General features: G+C 35.5%; 1 protein-coding gene across 1 annotated transcript in view; it reads right to left on the reverse strand.

Moving 5' to 3' along the window:
• gig2q (grass carp reovirus (GCRV)-induced gene 2q) overlaps positions 1 to 16360 on the reverse strand; it is a 21130-nt gene extending 4770 nt beyond the window's left edge. The window contains exons 1-4 of the mRNA XM_073849381.1: positions 16214 to 16360; positions 10228 to 10603; positions 10097 to 10136; positions 9431 to 9436 (exon numbers count right to left, since the gene is read on the reverse strand). Of these exons, the coding sequence (XP_073705482.1) occupies positions 9431 to 9436; positions 10097 to 10136; positions 10228 to 10603; positions 16214 to 16360 (569 nt within the window). The remainder of the gene's footprint in view (positions 1 to 9430; positions 9437 to 10096; positions 10137 to 10227; positions 10604 to 16213) is intronic.
• Between the last annotated feature and the right edge of the window lie 11078 nt (positions 16361 to 27438).

A 27438-nucleotide genomic window follows, 5' to 3' on the forward strand; every position in this document is an offset into this window, starting at 1 on the left:
AATACACAATCAATGCACATTATGTGTTAATAATTACTCGAAATTGCTGCAAATATAGTAAAACTGCTGTCTATCCTATTTAACTCCATTCAAACACATTGACAGCGCGGAGCTGTTTGGAACTATTGAGAGCTCCATGAACCACGTGACCGTGCGGCGGCGAGATCAAAGCGTGTCGCAACTCTCTTTTTATATGGCTCTGGTCGTGGCCACGAGATGCGATGATGAGGGAATGAGATCCATTTCTTGTGGCCACGAGTTTACTACATAAAAAACCTGCGTGACCATAGTAACCCAGGATTAGATAGGTTTATTAATATTTTATTTTGAGTTAACAAATGATTGTATCAATTATTATAGAAATTAATACAATATTAAATTATTATATTAACAGGCGATGCTGTCTGTGCGCGATGTAGACAGCATTCAAAAGTTTATCATGAATAAATATTACAAAGTACATCAAATAAAATAGCCCTACAATAAATATTTTATGCATCCCACATTCTTATTCATTAACAGAATTTTTTTTCGTAATATTTGTATTATTTGTTTATATTCGTTTATATTCGTTATTTTTCCTTTTATTTCGATCTCTTAACGTTCTTAATGTAAATGATACTGTAAATGCTGGACATGCCAGTAAAGCTTTGATTATGCTATATGATGGGATTTTTACTGGAATGCAGTTTATAGGTTGAATTTAACATATATTTCATTTTATTTCGTCTAATTATTACCTAGATAACCTATATAAATAGTGTTTCATTGACGAGTGAATCATTCACGTAGTTTCATTTGTAAATCGTTTATAGTCACACACGGGCATAAGTACAATCATAAAAACAAAACTGTATTGGCATAATTGTCGTTCACAATATTTGCTAAATATATGGCATAAATAACATAGGCCTATAGCCTACACAACAATAGGCTCCTCAAGGATACGCTTTTAGATAAAGCGATACACAATAAATAAAAAATATAGCTCTAAGTCACTTATCATTTATTATTATAATTATTATTAGGCTATTATTATTTTAATAACTGGTTAGGGCTATATTTTTTCACGCCTGACAATTGTAGCTACCAATTAAGTTTTGACTTTATGATTGCATTTACACCCCTGTGTGACGATAAACGAAAATGTTTTTATTTATAAATGAAACTAGGCTATGTGAATGATTCATTCCTCAGTGAAACACAATAGTATTATTTAGTCTAGTCTATATAGATTAAATAAAATAAAATATATGTTCAATTCAAACTTTAAATTACAGTAAAAATCAGTCATAGCATATGTCAAGCATAACAGTATCATTTCCACATAAATATATAAATAAACGAATATAAACGAAAATTAAAAAATATACAATAATAATAGGAATCACTACTACTAGCCTACTACTGCTAATAATAATAATTATTATTAATAATTATAATACGGAAAAAAGACGTGATTTGATTTGAAAAAATAAATGATTTCCAAATGAAACTACTTGAATAATTCACTCTTCAGTGAAACACTATATTTGTCTATTAATTAGACTAAATAAATTACAATATATGGTAAATTCAACCTTTAAACTGCATTCCAGTGAATACCCCAGTCATACCTTACAGTATTAAGAACATTAAGTGATCGAAATAAAGGGGAAAATAACGAATATAAACGAATAATACAAATATTACGTAAAAAATAGGATCAGTTAATGGACAAGAACGTGGGATGCATAAAATATTTTTTGTAGGGCTATTTTATTTGATGTACTTTGTAATATTTATTCATGATAAACTTTTGAATGCTGTCTAAATCGTGCACAGACAGCATCGCCTATTGTTAATATAATAATTTAATATTGTATTAATTTCTATAATAATTGATACAATCATTTGTTAACTCAAAATAAAATATTAATAAACCTATCTATTCCTGGGTTACTATGGTCACGCAGGTTTGTTTATGTAGTAAACTCGTGGCCACGAGAAATGGATCTCGTTCCCTCATCATCGCATCTCGTGGCCACGACATAAGGATGTCATTCCCACGAGTTAATATGACCTTTCCACGAGTTAATATCTCGTGGCCACAACATAAGGATGTCGTTACCTCGACAAAATGATCTCGTGGCCACGACATAATATGACGTTCCCACGAGTTAATATGACGTTCCCACGAATTATCTTGTGGCCACAACATAATATCACGTTCCCACGAGTTTATATGTCGTGGCCACGACAAACATAAGTGAACCGAAGATGTCCCCTGGCGGGCACCGTATTTATCAGTTGGAACTAATGCTATTTGATATCATACATTTGCTGGCAACATTTAAAGCTAACACGCAAATACTGTGAAGTAATTGTGGATTACAACATTTTAAAAAGTTTTAGAAAGTATGCAAATGAGCCTTTACATATATGGTCTGTAACCTATGAAACGTCTGTGGTTTATGGTCTGTGTGACTCATATGTGACTACTCATGCTGAAACTGAAACTGAAACTATCTTAGCAATAAAAAATGAGTAATAGCAACCAAATCAAAAGCATGTCCAAATGTCCATTTCCTTCTTTTTACATTTTTTTTAATGCAAGATATATAGAATTGTAAGTTATAGATGTATAGATAAGTCAGAATTGTGAGATGAAAAATCTGTTACTATTTTTATTTATTTATTATTATTCCATAAGAAAACTGGCGTCTATATGTTTTTAACTTACTTGAGTTAAATTGCAAATAGGTTTGAGTTTCAAAGTCAGAATTAAGAGGCTGCAGGGAGAGGCAGTGAAAGTGCAGGTCTCATTTCTTGGTTTCATGTTGAAAAAGTGTTTGTTGTGAATATTTAGATGGAGTGACTTTTTTAATAAATTCTTTGCTTAGGTCACAGGCAGCTTTTAAACACATCATGACCACTTGCCCTGTTGAAAAAAAAAAACAGCATATGCTGGTTAGGTAGGTTTTAAAAACATGGATGCAGGTTTCATCTGTCTCTTCTCCTGCATGTATTTTTTTATTTATTTTGGTTTTCTTTTTAACTGATCGGCCGGGCAAGCACTTACAGCTTACAGCATTCGTACAGCGTAGATTCGTTAATTTTGTTTGTTCCTATTTCTACTTTTTCACCTTTTAATTGCTAGTGTGTTTTGTCGCTTTGTTGTCCTGGTTAGTTGTTAGTTTTGTTCTTTCTGTTTGCCCAGCTAATCTTTCTGATGCCTTGTATCTCCGAGATCTCTGGTCAGCGTCATTAAGACTAAACTTGTTTCTGTGTGTGAAAGCTACTTTTAAGCTACTTGTGTGGAGAGGTTGTTTGCATGGAATCTTATCTCTGCTTGTTCCAGAGGACTGTTTTTAGTGTGAAGTGGCTACAGGCCTGGAACCCTGACAGTTTTAGGTCAACATAGGCTACATAGATTTTTTTACATGGTTTGTGTATGGGTATATGTCTGTATCTATGAAATAAGTTACTCAACAAAAGCACATTCAAACTTGTGTAGAAAATATATGTACAAAATGTATATAGTATGTGTTTTTGTTCAGTATCATATTTCACACAACAGGTTTTTGGTTCATATATGCAACACAGTCAACACGTGAGATCATGCGATGATCACAGTGACATCACACAATCCTCATACTGTGATCCTCACCATGTGTGTAAAGCGTGAGCTCAACGTGAGCTCATCTGATCCTCATACCGTGATCCTCACCATGTGTGTGAAGCGTGAGCTCAACGTGAGTTCATCTGATCCTCATACCGTGATTCTCAGCATGTGTGTAAAGCGTGAGCTCAACGTGAGTTCATCTGATCCTCATACCGTGATTCTTAGCATGTGTGTAAAGCGTGAGCTCAACGTGAGTTCATCTGATCCTCATACTGTGATTCTCACCATGTGTGTAAAGCGTGAGCTCAACGTGAGTTCATCTGATCCTCATACTGTGATCCTCACCATGTGTGTAAAGCATGAGCTCAACGTGAGTTCATCTGATCCTCATACTGTGATCCTCACCATGTGTGTAAAACGTGAGCTCATTGTGAATGCTTCACACTCCGGTCCAGTTGGCGGTGGTAAATGCACCATCTAAGCTGGTCTTCCAACCACCATAAAACATGTAAAGAAGAAGAAAAAGTTGTGCATGGTATTGTAACACCGCAGAAATGGTGAGTGGCCTATTTACATACTTTTAGATGTGCAATGTGGTCTGGTCTTTTTTTTTTTTTTAGCAGAGTACTGCTCACACATGCTACATGTGCACCAGCCATTTTACCTTCAGTAATTGTTTGGTATGTGATATATTAATTAGACATTATTTATTTATACAGACATAAAACATCCTTTGCTATATAACAATCTAACTTTACAATTTTTCAGATCTGAATACTAAGATACTCCAACAAATTCAAATGCTGGAACAGAGACAAGCTGTCATCATGAATGACTTGGCAAAAGTTAAGTCTGTTCTCATGAAGCGGGCAGAAGAAGATGCCCATGAGGAACTTTTTAAAAAACAACAGTGCTCCAGCTTTGAAACGTTTAAAGCCTTCTGTCAGAGGCTTGAAGAAGACAAAAATTATCGAGAGCTTTATGTTAGTACTACTATATAAATTTAGCGTTTATTTTTACAACAAAGCCAGTTTTTTTTTTTTTTTTGCAGCAGATACCATGTAAAAGAAATGTTGAAGCCTGGTATATTTTAATCATGACAATATTATGTATGTTTTTGTCAGGTACACTATCTCATCCATACCAAAGACTATAGAATACCCAAGACATGTCACTCGTACAGGTCCTTCTCAAAAAATTAGCATATTGTGATAAAGTTCATTATTTTCTGTAATGTACTGATAAACATTAGACTTTCATATATTTTAGATTCATTACACACAACTGAAGTAGTTCAAGCCTTTTATTGTTTTAATATTGATGATTTTGGCATACAGCTCATGAAAACCCAAAATTCCTATCTCAAAAAATTAGCATATCATGAAAAGGTTCTCTAAACGAGCTATTAACCTAATCATCTGAATCAACTAATTAACTCTAAACACCTGCAAAAGATTCCTGAGGCTTTTAAAAACTCCCAGCCTGGTTCATTACTCAAAACTGCAATCATGGGTAAGACTGCCGACCTGACTGCTTTACACACAAGGTGAGGATCACGGTATGAGGATCAGATGAACTCACGTTGAGCTCACGCTTTACACACATGCTGAGGATCACGGTATGAGGATCAGATGAACTCACGTTGAGCTCACGCTTCACACACATGGTGAGGATCACGGTATGAGGATCAGATGAACTCACGTTGAGCTCACGCTTTACACACATGCTGAGGATCACGGTATGAGGATCAGATGAACTCACGTTGAGCTCACGCTTTACACACATGCTGAGGATCACGGTATGAGGATCAGATGAACTCACGTTGAGCTCACGCTTTACACACATGCTGAGGATCACGGTATGAGGATCAGATGAACTCACGTTGAGCTCACGCTTCACACACATGGTGAGGATCACGGTATGAGGATCAGATGAACTCACGTTGAGCTCACGCTTCACACACATGGTGAGGATCACGGTATGAGGATCAGATGAACTCACGTTGAGCTCACGCTTTACACACATGGTGAGAATCACAGTATGAGGATCAGATGAGCTCACGTTGAGCTCACGCTTTACACACATGGTGAGGATCACAGTATGAGGATCAGATGAACTCACGTTGAGCTCACGCTTTACACACATGCTGAGAATCACAGTATGAGGATCAGATGAACTCACGTTGAGCTCACGCTTTACACACATGCTGAGAATCACAGTATGAGGAGCAGATGAACTCACGTTGAGCTCACGCTTTACACACATGGTGAGGATCACGGTATGAGGATCAGATGAACTCACGTTGAGCTCACGCTTTACACACATGCTGAGAATCACGGTATGAGGATCAGATGAACTCACGTTGAGCTCACGCTTCACACACATGCTGAGGATCACGGTATGAGGATCAGATGAACTCACGTTGAGCTCACGCTTTACACACATGCTGAGGATCACGGTATGAGGATCAGATGAACTCACGTTGAGCTCACGCTTCACACACATGCTGAGGATCACGGTATGAGGATCAGATGAACTCACGTTGAGCTCACGCTTTACACACATGCTGAGGATCACGGTATGAGGATCAGATGAACTCACGTTGAGCTCACGCTTTACACACATGCTGAGGATCACGGTATGAGGATCAGATGAACTCACGTTGAGCTCACGCTTTACACACATGCTGAGGATCACGGTATGAGGATCAGATGAACTCACGTTGAGCTCACGCTTCACACACATGGTGAGGATCACGGTATGAGGATCAGATGAACTCACGTTGAGCTCACGCTTCACACACATGGTGAGGATCACGGTATGAGGATCAGATGAACTCACGTTGAGCTCACGCTTTACACACATGGTGAGAATCACAGTATGAGGATCAGATGAGCTCACGTTGAGCTCACGCTTTACACACATGGTGAGGATCACAGTATGAGGATCAGATGAACTCACGTTGAGCTCACGCTTTACACACATGCTGAGAATCACAGTATGAGGATCAGATGAACTCACGTTGAGCTCACGCTTTACACACATGCTGAGAATCACAGTATGAGGATCAGATGAGCTCACGTTGAGCTCACGCTTTACACACATGCTGAGAATCACAGTATGAGGAGCAGATGAACTCACGTTGAGCTCACGCTTTACACACATGGTGAGGATCACAGTATGAGGATCAGATGAACTCACGTTGAGCTCACGCTTTACACACATGCTGAGAATCACAGTATGAGGAGCAGATGAACTCACGTTGAGCTCACGCTTCACACACATGCTGAGAATCACAGTATGAGGAGCAGATGAGCTCACGTTGAGCTCACGCTTCACACACATGCTGAGAATTACAGTATGAGGATCAGATGAACTCACGTTGAGCTCACGCTTTACACACATGCTGAGGATCTTACTGTTAATTCAGTGCTTGATTTAGGATAGAATTTAGGTGGTTATTTACAAATATTAAATTTTGTAAAGAGATAGTTCAACCAAAAATTTTAATTGTCATCATGTACTCAACATTGTCTCATTCCAAACCTGAATGATTTGTTTGCTTCTGTGGAACACAAAAGAAGACAATTTCAAAAATTCCAGAAATTTTTGTCCATATGGGTAATCAAAATGGTTTGGTAACGTTCTATATATTTTGTGTTCCACAGAAGCAAGTAATTCATACAGGTTTGGAACGACATGAGGGTGAGGAAATGACAGGATTTATTAGCAAAAAATCAATGCTTTACTCTCAAGTTCATTTGTATGTGACAAAAATGCATTATTAATTTTGTTGCATTTGCCATGAATTCAGCAATTCATTCATTCTTGGGGGAACTCGTGGGCTGGATGGGCTGGATTTTTCCAGGGCCTAATTTTAACCCCAGTCCATCCCTGTGTTGTGTCATATTTGACATTTATTTTTCATAGGAACACTCCACTTTTTTTGGAAATAGGTTAATTTTCCAACTCCCCCGAGTTAATAAGTTGATTTTTAAAAATAAAAATAAGCAATAGCAACCAAATCAAAAGTATGTCCAAATTTCCATTTGCAACTTTTTTCCTCAGAAAAAGTTTGTTGCGAAAAAAAGGTAATTGTGACTTATCTTACATTTCTTTTTTCTCGCAATTGTAGGTTCTGACTTTGAATTGTGAGTGTTTATCTCACAAGTCAGAATCGTGAGATAAACATTTTAGAATTGCAAAGAAAAGTCTAAATTGTGAGATAAATTGAAATTTTTATTTAATGAGAAACCTGGCTTCTATATGTTTTTCACTTAGAAAGTTAATTCTAAGTGCTCATTAAATTTCGAGAGAGACGACTACACTGCAGTGCTTGTTAGTAAACCTGAAACTGAAAAACTGATCATAAAGATATTCAAATAGGTTTTATTGAGTCTCAAAGTCCGCTGATTGTACCATAAGCTAAAAAAATGTTCCTAACTTCTGTATCCTGGGAGATAAAAACGCTTAAGTGGGAAAATACTCACTAAATGTTGATGTATTTCACATATTTTAATATTTGGAGTAAAACTTACATGTTTAAAAAGTTATTGTTAAGCATATTCTTATTATGTTTATGTTGAAATTTTATGAATTTATTTTTCATAATCTGTCTGTAAATGTTTGTGCCTCAGGGGATGCAGCATTTAGCCATATAAATGAGGATTCTTTTTTTTTTTTTGTGGTCAATAAACTTTAGACTTTGTTTTAAAAATCAGTTCAATACTTAACTTTTAAATGGTCATTGTCATTAATCATTTAGTTTGCTATAATGAATTTAGTTTTAGCTTAGTTTAGATTTTTTCAGGAATGTGTATAGCTTACCCACAAAATATGTATCAAAATCAAAAACACATATGCAAACATATGTATAAAAATGTACAAAATATATGTACAAAATGTAAATAGTTTGCATGTGTTTTTGTTCAATAATATCATATTTCGGTAACACTTTAGAATAGGGAACACTTATTAACTATTAAAGGAGAACTCCGGTGTGATTTTGACCTGAAGTGTATTGAATCATGATACCGAGTGTGAACGTACCTTGCATATCTCCTCTCGGTTTGTGTCCAGCTGTCCGAAATCTGGGGTCAGTTAGCCGATGCTCACAACAGGTTGTCAATGAGAGTCAACAGGGCAGCGGAATAGCCATGTAAATAAATCACTGTTTTACGCCATTTACGAGGCACAAAGTAGTTCCACACTTCATTGGTAGACTTCCAAGGGCCCTGACATTTAAAACGAGACATTGAGAACTCAGAAAAAACACCGGTAATTTATTTACAAGAAGATTTATACAGACAGGACCTGGAAAAGAAAATCCGGTCGCCGCCATCCTGAACTTAGTCACGATAAGTCGAGTGTCGAGCACCAAGGAATTTATCAGGTTATCAACGTATCAGGTTGTAGTTTCCTTCGTGCTCGACACTCGACTTATCGTGACTACATTTAAGATGGCGGCGACCGGTCTGTTCCTGGTGGAAGATGTCTGTATAAATCTACTTGTAAATAAACTACCGGTGCTTTTTCTGAGTTCTCAATGTCTCGTTTTAAATGTCAGGGCCCTTGGAAGTCTACCAATGAAGTGTGGAGCTACTTTGTGCCTCGTAAATGGCGTAAAACAGTGATTTATTTACATGGCTATTCCGATGCCCTGTTGACTCTCACTGACAACATGTTGTGAGCATCGGCTAACTGACCCCAGATTTCGGACAGCTGGACACAAACCGAGATGAGATATGCAAGGTACGTTCACACTCGGTATCATGATTCAATACACTTTAGGTCAATATCACACCGGAGTTCTCCTTTAACTATGACCCTTCCCTCAGTAAATTCCTAATTTGCTGCTTATTAGTAGTTAGTAAGCTAGTTGTTAAGTTTAAGTATTGGGTAGGATTAGGGATGTAGAATAAGGTCATGTAGAATAAGGCATTAATATGTGCTTAATTAGGACTAATAAATGGTTAATATTCTAGTAATATGCATGGTAATAAGCAACTAGTCAAGAAACCGTAAAATAAAGTGTTACCCATATTTCATACAACAGGTTTGTACAGCTAATATATGGAATTAATTGCAATTCAGTGATTACTGAGAAATAGACAACCCTTTTTCAAAAGCATGTGTCATATTTGACATTTAATTTTTCACATGAAAAAATGTAAAATAAATAAATAAATTATAAACTGTAAATTGAATATTAACTAACAATGTAATTGTTATTCTTATATTACAAAAATCATAAAGGATTTTACAGTTTTCAGTCAATTTACACCCCTTTAAGGGGATACAAATATTAAAATTAAAAATAAAAGTCGTGTAAAAAAATGTCCTATATTTTTTTCTGATTTTTTATGGTGTAGCCCTTTATTTCACTTTATTTCAAGTTCTGATGTTTATAAATGTGTTTTATCAATAAAGGTTAACTTAACTTTAAGTGCATGTTAACATAAGTATAGAGTATGATTGATTGATTGGTTAAACAAGGTTTTTGCAGATAAACTATTTGAAAGATTCAGTGGAAGGAATGTCTTTTTGAGATTCCGGTTAAATTTAGGTTCCAAAATAAATGTTCAGCATCATATTTTTTTTTTTCTAGTCATAGTCGTTTTCAATAATCTCTAGAACCTTGATCCGGCTCGGATCATAAACACAGTCCTCTTCTAATCCACTGCGTACCATTCCACAGTTCGGAGGGACCCAAGCAGTGTCATACCCATGTTGATACCAGGTTTTCTGTAAGGGATGACCCTGATAATCAATTCTTTTTACTTTTCCTACTCGAACTTCTACTTTGATAATGGCCCTCTGTTGTCCTCTATCATCCTTAGGGTAACGAGAAGCTTTCTCTATATCCCGACTCAGGTAGACTCCTGGACCAAGCATGCCTTTAGAAGAACATCTAAATCCTTCACGTTGGATCCTTAGTGCTCTTCTCATTGTAGTACCATGGTACATGATGTATTTTCGCCGTCCAGGATAATAGTAGACCTAAACCAAAGCCCTTTAAAGAGTGTTCATATATTTGTTAATTAATGAATAACCAAAGATTATATTCACTTGTGAAAAAAAGACGCCACATTTCAAATAAATGCAATTAAGTTTATGATATGAGCAATCACGCCTTTATGTATGTAATCATTAAGCCAATGCTACTCTAATGGAATAGGCTGTCATGTTGTTTTAGTTTTTTTTTTTTTTTTTTTTGACAAAATAATTCAAAACAGCAGTTGCTTAACATGCTTTGTTGAATCTGTAAAATGTGCACATATTCTAGTTAACACTGATACAGAAACATTTTTTTTTTTTTTTTTTGAAGAATGAAACCAACAAGGTGAGATCCAAATGCAAATTATTATTGGCAATAGTTTGTAATCCAAATCTGAGTCTTCTCATGCAAACTAAGACCAATGTGTCGGAAGGACGAGGGAATAGCAGAATTGCAATAACAGTCTTTTAATGAGTGAAACACAAGAGATAATCCAAATCAGGAACAGGAGCTGCCACACATACACAACAAAGCAGACCCAACAAACAATGTTTATGTTGAAATTTTATCAATTTTTTAAAATATGTCTGTAAATGTTTGAGCCTCAAGGGATGCATCGTCTATTTAAGAGTATAAATCAGAATTGTTTATTTATTTATTTATTTTACAAATGTGGTCTATAAACTTTAGACTTTGTTTTAAAAAATCAGTTCAATACTTAAAACTTTTAAATGCTCATTGTCATTTAGTTTTAGATTAGTTTAGTTTTTTTCAGGCATGTGTATATATTACCCACACACATACATAAATTTATTTTCCAGTGTTGAATTTCCTACACCTTCTACCTTATTTTATTTATTCTCAGGTTATAAAGGTAAAGAAATTAAATTTCATAAGCATATTAATTTTCATACTTACAGAAGACCTCTTTTTGGTCTGTTCTGCTCAAGTCTATAAGTCAGAGTCTTTTGGCAGGCAGGCTTCTTGGTTATAATTAGGTATAGTTTTATTGTCTACAGGTTAAATACTTTACATACAAAGACTATAAAAGAGAAAGAAATATAAAAGCAAATAAATTATAGCTTTGTTGACCGAAGGCTTCAACGGCAGGTCGTCTGGCACTGGAGAAGCTGTTCCAGAGAATCAGCTTCTGATCTCATCATTGCACTTCAATCCTTTATAGACAGCAGGTGCATTCCAATGCTCTGAGAAACCATGAGTTCTGGGAATCCCCTGAGAAGTTGACTAGACTATTTAAATAAATCCTGCCTATGGAAATTCAAATCGCTGTCATGTGGAGATAGACGAGGTGGGGGATTAGCCTAAATTTAGCGATGTAGCATGGACAGCCGCTTTTGGGATGCTTCATGGGACGTACAAAATGTATATAGTTTGCATGCGTGTTTTTGTTCAATATTATATTTCATACAACAGGTTTGTACAGCTCATATATGCAATGAATTCATTGATTATTTTTACCTTAGAAGAGTGTTCATATATTTGATAATTAGTGAATAACCAAAGATAATAATCGAAAATGGAAAATAAGTTATGTAAAACTCTACCCAGTTCTTTGCATAATTTCAAAATGTTACATTTAGATTAAATGAATACAGTTCATTTGATTTTAATGTCACTTACTTGTGAATCTTTTTGCACCAGATTGCCTCTAAAAAAAGAGGAATAATTTTTATAGAACTTTTCACTTGTCTATCGTAATTGGGTGGAGCCAAAATTATCAATTCTTATCAATTCTATTTAGTTTATGGTATGAGCAATCATGCCTTTATGTATGTAATCATTAAATAACCAATGCTACTCTAATAGGCTATCAGGTTGTTTTAGTTTATTTTTTGACAAAATAATTCAAAACAGCAGTTGCTTAACATGAATGAATCTGTGAGATGTGCACATTATTATGTTTTAAAACAAATTATAAGTAAATTACTTTTATTTATTGAAAATTGTTGCTTTCATTAATGTTTTGCGAGATAGAACCTTATAATTCCAAGCAGTAAATGACTTTTTAGAATTAGAAGGTTCTGCATTTGACCGGTTCCCAAAATCCCCATTTGAAAATTTGAGAGGATTTTGATATTGTACATTTAGAATACATTTAGGGTCTCTGTCATTCTCATGTAGGAAAGAGACTTGTTCCCCATATTAGTTTTGCTATACAGAATGCAAAAACTTTGAAGCTCAATATCTCAAAACCGCTCGGAACGCAGATAGAACCTTATAATTCCAAGGCGACGATGTTCTAGTTAACACTGACACAGAAACATTTTTTGAAGAAGGAAGCCAACAAGTCGAGATCCAAATGCAAATTATTATTGACAATGAAGTTTGAAATTCAAAACTGAGTCTTCTCATGCAAACTAAGACCAGTCTAACTGGAGGTTAACAGGAAGCTATTTCAAAACTTTTAGTGACAGACTCCTGGTCCCAGCATGCCATCAGAGGAAGGAGAGAAGCCCTCAGTCATGATCTTCAAGTGTTTCAGGAAGTACAAATATATGAACTTTCATATGGCCAGTAAACCACCAATTCTGTGATAGATAGATATTGTCTGTGACAGATGGTCTGTGTGACTCTTATGTAGTTATACTGAAACTGAAACTAAAAAAACACGTGACAGTCCACACATCGTGGGGATTTTTTTTTATAACAGCAATAACAAGACACATGGGCAAACAGCAATAAAAAAGCAATACACACATACACAACAAGACCCAACAAAGCAGGAACGAACAGACTGTAACGTATGCTGCGTTCCGGTAAATCAGGACTTCAAACCACGACTCACAACGTTGTAGCATTCCAGGCAAGTCACCCCAAACTGCCTGAGCACATTATATTATTATTAAATTGATTGCAATGTTTTATTGTCCTAAAGTCTATTTTTCCACTGTGTACCACTTGCATAAACACAGCACCCGTAGGGGCTGACATTGTTGTTTCACGGGCTATATGTGACATCAAAGCTCGGAACTGGGAGTACATCGATCTTGTACGAGTTCACAGGTGGGAAATCATGGGTTTGACTGCTGTTCCAGTGCACTTTCACGTGTAGAAGGTTGGAAAAACACTGGTAACGGGTTGCCTGGAATGCAACATTAAATGCATGGGGTAATCGGGGGATTACCGGTATTAACGGTATACTTTTTTATTTTGTTTGGATTAACTAGCCTAGTAGACAGATATAAATGTTTATTCATAACATACTGAAAATAAGTAAATATTGTTGGCTGATGCTAACTGTCTAGCTAACAAGCTTGCTGGTGCTAAGTTGAGGTAATTTTCAGATATGAAGTCCAAATATTTATAATCAACCACCTAGACAGGTTACATCTGAGGAAAAAAAGAAAAAGGGGTGTTTTTACACCACAGACAATGTTTGAGAAAAAAGAAAAATATTATGAAAATATAATTACATTTTCCTTAAAATGTTCTTCCTAACTTCAGGCCTTATTCTCATATCATTTATAACTGTGACGTTCTGTAAAACAACAAGCTTTAAAACACTTTTTTTTTACTGGTGAAAATGAGATGGTCAAATCAGTTTTCTCTAAGGTACATCGCAATGTAAGCTTCACAGTGAACATTACTACATCACTCTCGTCAACATAGTCCATATCAACAACAAAAATATATCTTGACTCCATATAGGCTAGTGGTTATTTTGGGAAAATCTAAGGCTTTTTGAACAGTAGGAATATAAAAAATATATATATGCTAATATAAAATTTAAAAAAATTAAAAAAATTTTTTTTTTTTAAATTTAATTTAAAATTAAGTAGCCTATATAAAATTGCAAAAAACTTCAGTACTTTTTTACTTAAGTACACAAAAAATGTAGTACTTTTGTACTTTCACTTGAGTAAAATTGAAAAAGGAGTACTTTTACTGGAGTAATATTGTATTATACGTATCTGTACTTTTACTCAAGTACTTGATTTGTGTACTTCGTCCACCACTGAGAATTACTAAATGAGAACATGAACCAAATAAGACCAAATAAGGGCACACAGGAATTAAACTAATCAAGGATAGACAGAAACAGGGGAGAAAACACTACAAAACAGGTCCATAATCCTGACAATTGCGAGATATAAACTCGTAGTTCTGACCTTTTTTCTTGCAATTCTAGTTTACATCTTGCAAATGGGACTTTTTTCCTCAGAATTCTGAGTTTATGTCTCGCAGTTCAGTTTTTCCACCACAGAATAAAAAATCTAGGTAATTGTGATTTATCTCCCTGCTGGAAAAAACTGCTAAAACCAGCCTGGCTAGTTGGCTGGTTTTAGCTGGTCATAAAAAGTCAAAATTGTTAGATAAGTCATAATTACTTTTTTGTTTGTTTATTCCATGAGAAAACTGGCTACTTCTGAAAGTTACTTTTATGTGCTCACAAAGTTTTCAGAGAGACCACAACACTGCAGTGTTTGTCAGTAAACATGAAACTGAAAAACTGGTCATAAAGATATGCAAATAGGTTTTAGTCTCAAAGTCAGCTGATTGTGCCATAAGCAAAAAAAATAAAGTTTCTTTGCCTCTGTATCATTAAAATATTTGAGTGGGAAAATACTCATTTTCATATAAATGTTGATGTACTTCACATATTTTCAATATTTGGAGGACACGTTTAAAAAGTTGTTGGTAAGCGGTATCTTATGTTTATGTTGAAGTTTTATTAATTAATTTATTTTTTCACATTTTTTCAAATGTGTTTTTGTTCAATATTGTCTTTTCATACAACAGGTTTTTACGGCTCATGTATGCAATTAATTGCAATTCAGTGATTTTTGGGAGATAGACAAATTAACTTCCTCAAAGACATGTTGTGTCACATTTGACTTTTATTTTTGTAACAAGAAAAAAAAACTTTTTTTACATTACAAATGATAAACTGAATTATTACTAACAATAATTGTTATTCTTACATTACAAAATTCAAGAAAAAGATTACAAAAAAAGATTTCACAGCAAATGTACTTAACATGAAAATAAAAACCTATCAATCAGAGAGCAGAAGACATGAACAGGTTTTTGATCATTTATAGGCCCTAAAATCAAATATGGCACAGATATGACATTATACCAATTGCTTAACAGAATGTTACAATGAATACTTACTGTAAAATGTTTAAAAATATAGCTAAAATTGTAACACCTTGCAAAACAAGCATTCTATTTTTAATCAATTTATACATCTTAAAAGAGCAACGTATCCTTGGGTTAACTTTACGTATATGCTGACATGTAAGCATATACAGCTATATTTAGATTTTATTATGGATTGATTGGTTAAACAAGATTTTTTGCAAGATTTAGTGGAAGAAATTTCTTTTTTTTTTGGATTCCAGGCAAATTTAGGTTAGCAAAAGATACAGCATTTTTTCTTCTTTCTTTTTTTTTTATGTTGTTGTCGTTTGGAATAATAGAACCTTGATCCGGCTTGGATCATAAACACAGTCCTCTTCTAATCCACTGGGTACCATGCCACAGTTCGGGGGGACCCAAGCAGTATCATAACCATGCTGATGCCAGGTTTTCTGTAAGTGATGACCCTGACAATCAATCCTTTTTACTTTTCCAACTTTAACTTTTACTTTCAGAATGGCCAGCTGTTCTCCTCCATCATACCTAGGGTAACAAGAAGCTTTCTTTTCACTCCGACTCAGGTAGACTCCTGGACCGAGCATGCCATCAGAAGATGGTCCGAATCCTTCACGTAGGATTCTCATTGCATTTTCCATTGTAGTACTACGGTACATGATGTATTTTCGCTGTCCAGGAAATGTATATATTCAATGACTATAACTGTGGTCCCCCATGGCATTCACAGTAACTTGGAAAAGTGTTCCTACATTTGATAATAGCTGTCACAGGGAGGGTCAGAGACGTTCGGATCCATTTGCAGCATTTATTCAAACAAACAAACACAAAGGGTCAAGCAGAAATCGTGGTCAAAAAACAGGCAGAAAGGTCGGGGCTGGCAGCAAGAATCAAACACGGGAGGGAGTCCAGGAATCAAAACACAGGGAAAACAAACTCGGGAAGAAACGCTCGGAAATACAGACCATACGGAACAATAAGACTTCGCAGAGTGGCTGTGTGTGTGAGAAGCTTAAATGCAGTCAGTGTGATGAGGTGCAGCTGTGAGCGGTAATCAGTAAAGTGAGAGCAGGTGAATGCAGTGATTAGTGCAGTGGCTTGTGGGGAATGAAGTCCATGAAGTGTGGTGCAAGAGTTCATGAAGACAGGATAGACCAGATACGTGACAATAGCGAATAACCAAAGAAAATAATCATGTGTGAATTAAATAGCTTTTGTTAGCTGAAATTAATGGAATTCATTTAATTTTAATGTAACTTACCAACTTGTGAGTCTTTCTGCACCAGATTGCCTCTAGAAAAAGATCCAAATCATGGCTGGGTTATGGATGTGGTTAACTATGTACTACAAGACACCACATTTCTTTTCAATGCAATTTAGTTTATGGTATATGACAGTCACACCTTTATGTATGTAATCATTAAGCAACCTATATCCTACTCTAACTAAATAGGCTGACGAGATTGTTTTCAACGATCATTCTCTTGTTTTCAACAATCATTCTTGTTCATAAAGCAAAGAGCAGAAAGTAGAGTGACACCAGGTTTAGACAGCACACTTTTATTGTATATTCAAATAAGTTTAAAGTATGTTCAAAAAGTTGTTAATTCAAGACTGGGGGTTATATGGGAAAGGTTTTGTGTGATTTAACGCAATGTTGAAAGACTTCTTCCTGATTTTCTGATTATACATCTGAACCATCTTGAACACTTTGTTCGAGGAAAGTGACCGTGTGAATCCCCTGAAACTGACTCCATAAAGTCCATGTCATAAACCAAGTGATGAACTATGCTATTTGGTATCAATTTGCTCACAACTAATTGAAAAAGTCAAAAATAAAGACTTACAATCATTGTTTGGGTCAAAATTATTGATTTTTCTTTTATGCCAAAAATCATTAGGACATTAAGTAAAGATTATGTTCCATGAAGATATTTTGTAAATTTCCTACCGTAAATGTATCAAAACTTTATTTTTAATTAGTAATATGCATTGCCAACAACTTAATTTGGACAAATTTAAGGGTGATTTTCTCAATATTTTAAATAGTTTTGCACCCTCAGATTTCAGATTTTCAAATAGTTGTTTGTCGACCAATATTGTCCTGTACTAACAAACCATACATTAATGACAAGCTTATTTATTCAGCTTTCAGATGATCTATAAATCTCAGTTTCGAAAAATTGACACTTATGACTGATTTTGTGGTCCAGGGTCACAAAAAACATTTATGAAATAACCCCCATACATGAATCACCTCATAGCAGCTCTATACAGGTGGTGCTGGGGAAGGTGAAGGATTTCTAATGCACACTGCAAACTCCTACAGCAAGCACTTATCATATATTTGAATGTTGAGCAGTGAGCTCATTGGCTACAGATACAGTAGAGAACTGTGCTATGTGATAATCATGTCATTATGTCAGATTGAGTTAGATCTATAATAGGACTGCGCTATCTAGAGTTTCATGCCAGAACACATTTGTCTGCGTGTTATCAAATATTTTGAACTGATCAGTGCCGTGCGAGATTAGTTTGCACCACGATGTCCATTCGTTGGCGCTATAGAAAACACGTCCTCCCTGTCAATGAAGTTGACCGCTGCAGTAGCCGATAAACAAAGGTACGTTTTTTCCGGTACTTTATGTGTAATAACGAAAACATTTATTTCAGTGAAAAAAATTAGTCCAAAACTCTCAATTTCAACATTTGGAGCAATAGGGCCCTACAATTTTTTTTGTTTTGTTTTTTTCCAGAAATTATTGTGTTTTTTAACTTTTCTGATAATCAAATGAAGGCATTAAGCATTTATTTATTTTTTTAATCAAATGAAAATAAAACTTTTATTTTTTGGCAAACAAAATGTAGTATTTTTTCTGTAATTAAGTGGTTAATCTTGTTGTAATATTTATTTTTTAATCATGTGAAATTTGCCAGAAATAGCAATATATAAACACCTACATTACGCTGTACAAAAGTAATACAAGATTAATATAGTTAAATATTAGTTAAATGCATGTTAAACCAGATTTTTTATTTTCACAGGTTGCTGTGAAGTTTCTGTGTGTATACACTATGATATGGTGCTAGTTTTCTCAAAGAAACCAGGAAAATTCACATGAAGTGACACTCACAGCAGCTCTGGAGATTGAGTTTATCTGTTCATGTGAGATGCAAAGGCCAAAAATTACTGGGAACTTCATGCATGCTTTAGTAGGTGTGTAGTAAACAAAACCAAGTCTCCACCATTCATACATACAGAGGCAAACGGAACATGGAGGATTCATATTTAAAGGATTTTTTTTTTTTTTTTTTTTTTTGCGTTTCAGTATTCATAGACACTAGTTCAAATAGCGATTTGAATTAAGTGACAGACCAACTTTTAATTTATCCAAAAAACTAAAAATTCTGTTTTTATGAATGGGTTCCAAGATCCTGTCCGTGTTTTCGCGGAGGAGAAATTTTAGATGCACGACCATGTAGAGACCATTGTGTGAATAGGATAAATAACAAAAGGCTATTTTGGTTTGTTTAATAAAAGAACAAGTTATAGACCTCTTCTATAGGAAAGGTAACCTTAAATTACTTTTATTGTGATCTGGCGCTATACAGAAAATAAAATTAAATAAGCATCATGTCATCTACACACTCCAAACTATATGGAGTGAGGCACTGACAAATGACGGTCATTGCGACATTACAAAGGTTTTAACATTAGATTATCAGATGAACTCCTGCATCATTTCTCAAGTCAGTGTAACCAGACTAGTCTAACCAGTCACATTTCACAAATTCATTTGTGACACAAAGTAAAGTTAGTCAGATTAAAATAGCATGTTTTGGATATATTTACTGTACATTTCTTAACTGTTTCTCACCAAAGCAACTTACAATAAAGTGCACCTATTCCTTTTCTTTTTTCAGTTTAAAACATTATTTTGACATTTAAAAAATGATTACTATAAAAATTCAGTTTAATGATTCCATATAACATTGAGATTGTAACATTATAAATATGTAAAAAAAAAAAAAAAACATATAACTCATTGTTTAAACTGACAAAAATTGCACATGCTTTGTGTGAAAAAATGGTATGTAAAATAACATGAACATCTATAAAAACAGCTAAAAATAGAATAAACAATTAATACATTTACATTAAGAAGGTAGGTAAAACAAGTGTTCATTGTGTTTGACAGAATCTAGAAAAATCTGAGGTTTGGCATGAGATCCAGCACTGTGATTCGACTGGGATCATACACACAGTTCTCCTCTAGGCCACTGTTCACCATGCCACAGTTAGGAGGAACCCACGCTGTGTCATACCCATGTTCATGCCAGGTCTTCTGTAAAGGATGACCTTGATAGTTGATTTTCTTCACACTTCCCACTCTTACTCTGAGTCTGAGCACAGCAAGCATCTCCCCATTTGAATGCAGAGGGTAACGTGCAGCTTTTTCAAAACTTCTAGTGACATAGACTCCCGGTCCCAGCATGCCATCAGAGGAAGGAGAGAAGCCCTCGGTCATGATCCTCATTGCGTTGAACATCGTAGTGCCATGATACATTATATAGGACTGTTTGCCTCTGTGCCAGTTTGGCTGAATGTCATCACAGAAACACTCAGGGCACACACAACATGAACATGAAGAGGTCACACTCACAGATGTCCGAAACATCTTGCTGCTGTATTCCCAAGATAGTACTCTCGTCTGGTAAACAAACCTTCAGATAAATGTTGCAATACATGAGTTATTTCTGTGGTTTGCTTAGGGATAGTCCCAAAACAAAAAGTAATTTCTGTAATTTCAAATCTCTCTGACTATTCTGTATTTCCTGTTTTTGTGCATGCAGTGAATGCCAATAAGGTCCAAATTGAGCCATTGATTACAAATTACATGAAAATGAGTCAATAATGACAGTGAACCAATTCTTTGTGATATTTTACAAAAAGACATTTTAGCACTGCAAATTTAATTTATTACAATTACAATAATAATGGCGATTAAAGCATAACAAGACAGTCAACTTACCTCCACGGCGGCTCATCAAAAGTTAAAACATTTTACAAATAGTTTCACTTTTATTCCACGTCAAAGAAGGGAGGACCAGAACTGTAAATTGAGCAGTTTTAACATACAAATATTGGAAATAGACATAAACACTAGCATATGAGTTGGAATTACATTTTATTGAGCTTGTTTTTTGATGTAATTTCCTATTGTTGGCCTAAGTGAGAAAGACTTTGCTTGTGGTCTTGTCTTAACAGCTGAACTATGTACTGAATGACAGCTGGTATTGTAGAAACACGAGGAAGTGATTCTTAAGGTATGTTTACAGTAAATATCCAAGGGAATGTGCCACATGTGATACATTAATAAATAACCAACTTAAACATATTTATTTTGCCATTCATCTTTATAGAAGGGAATTCAAATACTTTAGAGTGGCTCCAAAAAGTATTTGGACAAGCCATACTTAAAACGTATGAATGTTGTGTTAGAAACTGTAAAATCATAAAGCAAGTGTCATCTGCAAAATAAATAATATGCTAGCTGTTATGAGCCACTTTTGCAATGACTTTTCGGTGTCAGCTAGATTTTTGTTAGATGGATACAGCTCCAGGGGGTTCACATTCCCAGTAGGATTGATGTAGGATGAAGAAACTTAATAGCTAGCTTTCATTGTGATGGATGAAAACAAAAATATCTGCTTATATTACACACATTCACCAAGTTAATAATAAAATGTAAGTCAAAAGCAGTAAGAAATAGTAATAAACTTTCCACTGATTCGTATTCAGTAATAGAGCAGATATATGACAGAAGTTAAATGTTAAGAAATAGATGAGAGAACTTTGACTTTTGGTGAAGCCATTACTGTATCATTGGTTTTATTTGTGTTACTTTTGTGTTTCTATCTTTTGTTTCATTTGTGTTTATTTGAAATTAGCTCCTCATTTTAGAGTTGATAAGATTGCAAAAAAAAGCCCAATTCTAAAACGCAAGTAAGATCTGAGAGTGACAACAAAGAATGCTTGAAACTGCAGTGACACTCAAACAAGGCTTTTCCAAATAACTTGAATTGACACTGAGATGATGAGACAATACAATCACAGTTGAAACAAACCAGCTTTCTAGAGAAATCACAAAAACTGCAGGTGATGATGACCTCTAGTGCTGATCTGGTGAAACTACCAATAAACACTAACCTGATTCATAACAAAACATTCCTTAATTGTATTTTGTTTTCATGTCTTCATGTTGTTGGAGGGATGATAGTAGTCACACCGCCTACAACGTGGCTAAGGGGGTCAAGTGTCTTATGACGTTGGACAATTTTTGAAAAACCAACTTTTGTGAAATAGTCTTAGATTTTTCGCCTGATCGGAACCAAACCAGTGCAGAACGATTCTCTGGAGAGTGCATATCAATAATTATCAAAAAATAGTGGAACTTTCAACTCACTGTCACAAAGGCATGCCAAAATGTTCAAAAGACAAATTTTCAACATGAAAATCGGTGTGTGTGTGTGGTCACAAATGTCTAGAAGGACATTTGCGTATCTCAAAAGCATGGCTGCCATTGGCCGACAAATTTTGAGCACCTGTTAACAAGGTTATCAAGCAAATTCCTAATCCTATCTGAACACCTCTGGTGCAGACCTTGAGCCAAAAACTTAGCACCAAACACCAATGACTTGTACATATGGGTACTGTTAATAAATATAATATTCTCCTCCCGTTATGCCTCTCGTTGCCCTCGAATGTTCTCAGTCTCCCAAAGTGAAAGTGGCCGGGAAGCAGAAACAGACACAAGTTCTGTACTTCATACTTCAACTTTATTGGCTCAATGCAAGAGCTTATATAAGAATATTAACGGATATTATGCATCTAACCAAAAATATCTATGTGCGTCATATGGGATAAAAACAATATTGGGTGTACAATAGAATATCAGAAATAGGTCTAGATATACAATGAGCTCTTCCTGTTATTCCAACCAACTATATATTAATCAAACAGATACAAGTGCGATTAAGCAGATTAAGCAGCGGTGAGAAAGGAAAAGGGAGGGGGAAGAGAAGTCAGCCATAGGAAGTTTCTCACGACCAGAGAGAAGCAGAGAGAGAGAAACATATTCTAACAGGTACAGTCATTTTAGACACTTCAAAAACTGTTGAAACAGAGATGGAAATACAATTTTTAAATACATGAATTATGCATCTTTGTTGCCACAGTTCTGTTCTAAAGAAGGTGTCCCAGTACTTTGTCCATGCATGTACAAATCATTAATGTTTGGTGATGGGTTTTTGGCTCAAGGTCTGCATTTAAAGGGATAGTTCGAGCATTTAAGACATGAAGTTGTATGCAATCCTTATCAGCACTATAGTGTATACACACTGACCCACACTGCGTTCACCTCCCTGGTCAGAGTTCTGGCCGCTGGAAGTTTTTCAAGAAAGTAGTCACGGTTAGTTTCCGGGGCCTCAAAACTGTGCGTTTTTACGTGAAAAAAATATATGCGTTTCAAAGCTTGATTAATTTACATCACAAAAAACACTCCTGACAAAAATCATGCCTCAGTTTTAATCGGCACTATATTCTTTCCGTTTCCATCAATCCGCGCTGCTGTCAGTTCGCACGTTCCGATCAGCTGTTGATAGCGCGACTCACTGACAACATGTCTGACTACGAAACTTCTGATGATGAAACCAATTTTAGCACAATGTCAGATGGAACAGACGATATATATATTTTTATATTAGACCTCGTTTCACGTGATTTCCACAGGAGTCTAAACATCAGATTGTTTACTGTACAGTTTAGACATGGGATCTCCAGTCCTCGTGAGCTACTGTCTTGCTGGTTTTAGTTTTTCTCTGATGCAACACACCTGACTCAAATCAACGGGTAATTAGCAGGCTTGTACAGAATGTCTCAGTTGAGAAAGGTGTCCTGTCATAGGAAAACATCGAGCTGCAGGAATGTAGCTCACGATGACCGGAGTTGGAGATACCTGGTTTAGACCTACCTGTATGTGACTTCAAGCACACTTATAAACACGATGATACCGACACACGTTCCGCATAGTTACAGACAATAACAAATATAGCAAAGCATCATATTTTGTTGTGTTATATAGATTCAATTAAATTCATTAGTTATGACATTTGCCGATTTTCTCACCACATAGACAGTCGATTATTGTCGATGCTATCACTGCCCCGGTTAGAATATTCTCAGTGTAACGTTAGCCTAAAAACCGACGTTAGCTTCAAAATAAACCTGTCGTAGGCGACATAAAGTTAGTAAATAGAGCTTACCCGTGGTACTGGTACAGCAGAACTCTTTAAAATCCGTTTTTTTGATTTTACCTCCTTGGTTGGGGATGTAATCGTCTTCGCTGAAGTGAGCACTGCACACACGAAAATCCTTGATACTGGATAGTTTAGCTCCCGCAGAGTAGCCGATGGCAACCAGCCAAAGCTGTCTCATAACTATATCAGAAACAGGAAAACGATGGAATCTGAACGGCGATCCCTGCACATTCTTGTGGTCACAACCTGGGAATTTACAAGTTCGCACCATTGTTAATTTTCTACTTTTTACGTCGTTGTCATTCGAGTGTGTAATGGAACAGCTGATCGGAACGTGCGAACTGACAGCAGCGCGGATTGATGGAAACGGAAAGAATATAGTGCCGATTAAAACTGAGGTATGATTTTTGTCAGGAGTGTTTTTTGTGCTGTAAATTAATCAAGCTTTGAAACACATATATTTTTTTCACGTAAAAACGCACAGTTTTGAGGCCCCGGAAACTAACCGTGACTACTTTCTTGAAAAACTTCCAGCGGCCAGAACTCTGACCAGGGAGGTGAACGCAGTGTGGGTCAGTGTGTATACACTATAGTGCTGATAAGGATTGAATACAACTTCATGTCTTAAATGCTCGAAATAACCCTTTAAAGTCACCCCAGAGGTGTTTAGCTGGGTTTAGGAATTTGCTTTCTGCAGACCAGTCAAGTTCTTCCACACTGACTGAATCAATCATTTCTTTTTGAACCTTGCCTTATACACAGAGGCATTGTCATGTTAGAATAGAAAAGGGTCCTGTCCAAACTGTTGCTATAACATTAGAAGCATACAATCCCCTAGAATATCATTATATGCTTAAACATTAATATTTGTACTCATGGAAATGACTAAAGCAGTCAAACCTGTATTAGAAGGGGTGTCCCTTTTGGCAATATAGTGCATCTCAGAAGTTCTAATGATCAGAAGTTGGTCATTTCTGTTTATATACATTTTTAGAATCTGAGGTTTTCCTTTTGATCTGATCGGTTTTTACCCTCTATATTTGCAGTCATAGTACCAGCTCCTCAGACACAAATTCAGAACAAGGAGAAAAATGCTGTCTGAAGAAACTTCAGGATCCTGTCCCAGATCTATGTTAGGGGGAAGTGTGTACATTAACACAGACATTCTTGAACCTGTCCTGAAGCCTCACTCTTTCCCTCCAAGAACAATAACTAATGATAAATATATTAGCATCCATGAAAAGGGATGATAACATTTTGTTAATTCTGAGTGGTTACACATAACACAATAACACATCTATTCTATTATTCAAATCTGTTAAAAGATTGTTAGGCTTCATTAATTAGGTCAACTGGAACCAGGAACACTTCCTATAACCCTCATTTATTTGTTACATCGTAAGAAAAATAGCATCAACACTAATATTATTCTGTTTCATTCTTTTTCTGAGGTCACCGTAGCCATCCAGATCCAGTCTGTATCCACTTCAGATGGCCACTGCTATCACCTGGAGCTAGTCTGTATCCAGTCCAAATGGTGGATCAGCACCTAGAGATGACCTCTACAGCCCTGAATGTCAGCAGAGACCATGTCAACCAGACGAGCCCCAGAGACAGATCCCCAGCAAAGGCCACTTCTCCTAGATGGCCATCAGGACAAGACCGCAGGAATCAGACGAGTCCTCTGCACATCTGCATTGGTTGCAGCCTAAACGTTTCATCTGGGGGATGAAACAACATGGGGAAAATAGTGAATGAAAATTCTATAGTATAGATGAAAAATAAATAAATAAATAAAAACAGTTAAATTTAAAAGTTTACATACACCTTGCAGAATCTGCAAAATGTTAATTATTTTACCAAAATGAGAGGGATTATCATACAAAATGCATGTTATTGTTTATTTAGTACTGACCTGTATAAGATATTTCACATAAAAGATGTTTACATATAGTCTACAAGAGAAAATAAAATTATATTGATAAATTACCCATTCAAAAGTCTACATGCACTTGATTCTTAATACTGTTTTCTTACCTGAATGATCCACAGCTGTGGTTTTTTTTGGTTTTTTTTTTTTGTTTAGTGACATTTGTTCATGATTCCCTTGTTTGTCCTGAACAGGTAAACTGCCTGATGTTCTTCAGAATTTTTTTTAGTGTATTTGAACCCTTTCCAACAATGACTGCATGATCCATCTTTTTTTTACACTGAGGACAACTGAGGGACTTGTATGCAACTATTACAGATGCTCCAAAAGGAAACACAATGCATTAAGAGCCGGGGGTGAAAACGTTTTGAATCAGGGTAAATTCTTATTTTGTCTTCTGTGAAACAGGCAAGTACAGTATCTTCTGTAGCACTAAATGAAAAAATATGATATTTAGGCAAAACAAGAAAAAAATACACATCTTCATTCTGTTCAAAAGTTTTCACCCCTGGCTCTTAATGGATCGTGTTTCCTTCGGGAGCATCAGTGAGCTTTTAAACCTAGGGTTGTGCCGATACTAGGTTGTGCCGTGACTAGGCCTCACGGTTCGGCATGCATGTGATCAGAGGATTAATTGCAAAATTTAATAGATAATAGAGTTAAAGTTTACTATTCGTATGTGTTTACAAACTCAAGCAATTTTAAAACAGCACAAGAAGAGGCGAAATAGCAAACAACAGAACAAAAACAGCTTTGAAAAAAGATTAATCTATATTAATTTATACAGGCATGACTGAGCTAATTGAGTAGAATATCTTTGTCATTGTACAAATACAATAAGATTTAGTTTGAAACTTCCAAATTGATACTAAACCTTAAAAATACTAATGATTTAAAATGACAATATAAAATATTCAATTCTAAAAAGTTTGCAACAGTATTAAAATACTGCAGAATGCTCAGATGTGCAATGCAACATTAAATCAAAAAACAATGTAATGCAATGAAAACAATGTAATAAAAATGGTAGGGGTGAATTTATTATTCCATGTACATTTGAGGTTCATGTGTGTACTGGGCTACTTTTTAGTTACAGCAGCTATCACTGTGTTGTTATGAAAACCGTTTTGCCAGACAATTTTGGACACTGATGCATATAATACTACCTGCCTGATATTGGCATGTGTTATTCAGGTGTCAAAGCCTTCAAAATGTGTAACATTAATCAAACATTGTCGTGTCAATGCTCAATAAGTTACAACACAAATCAGAAATTTAAAAACTAATTCCTTTACTGGTCATTTTGAAATGTCAAACTTTGTCCACAATTTTTAACCACCTCAATCTGTATTATATTTTAGGGTTTAAAAAAAATCCCTGCCCAAATTTAACATGAAGGGGGGTGATCTGCTGCAGAATGAGACTTTTGAAAAGACTGCACTGACATTAGAGGCATGTATATACAACACA

Source organism: Garra rufa, chromosome 10, assembly GCF_049309525.1.
Source record: "Garra rufa chromosome 10, GarRuf1.0, whole genome shotgun sequence".
Taxonomy (NCBI): Eukaryota; Metazoa; Chordata; class Actinopteri; order Cypriniformes; family Cyprinidae; genus Garra; species Garra rufa.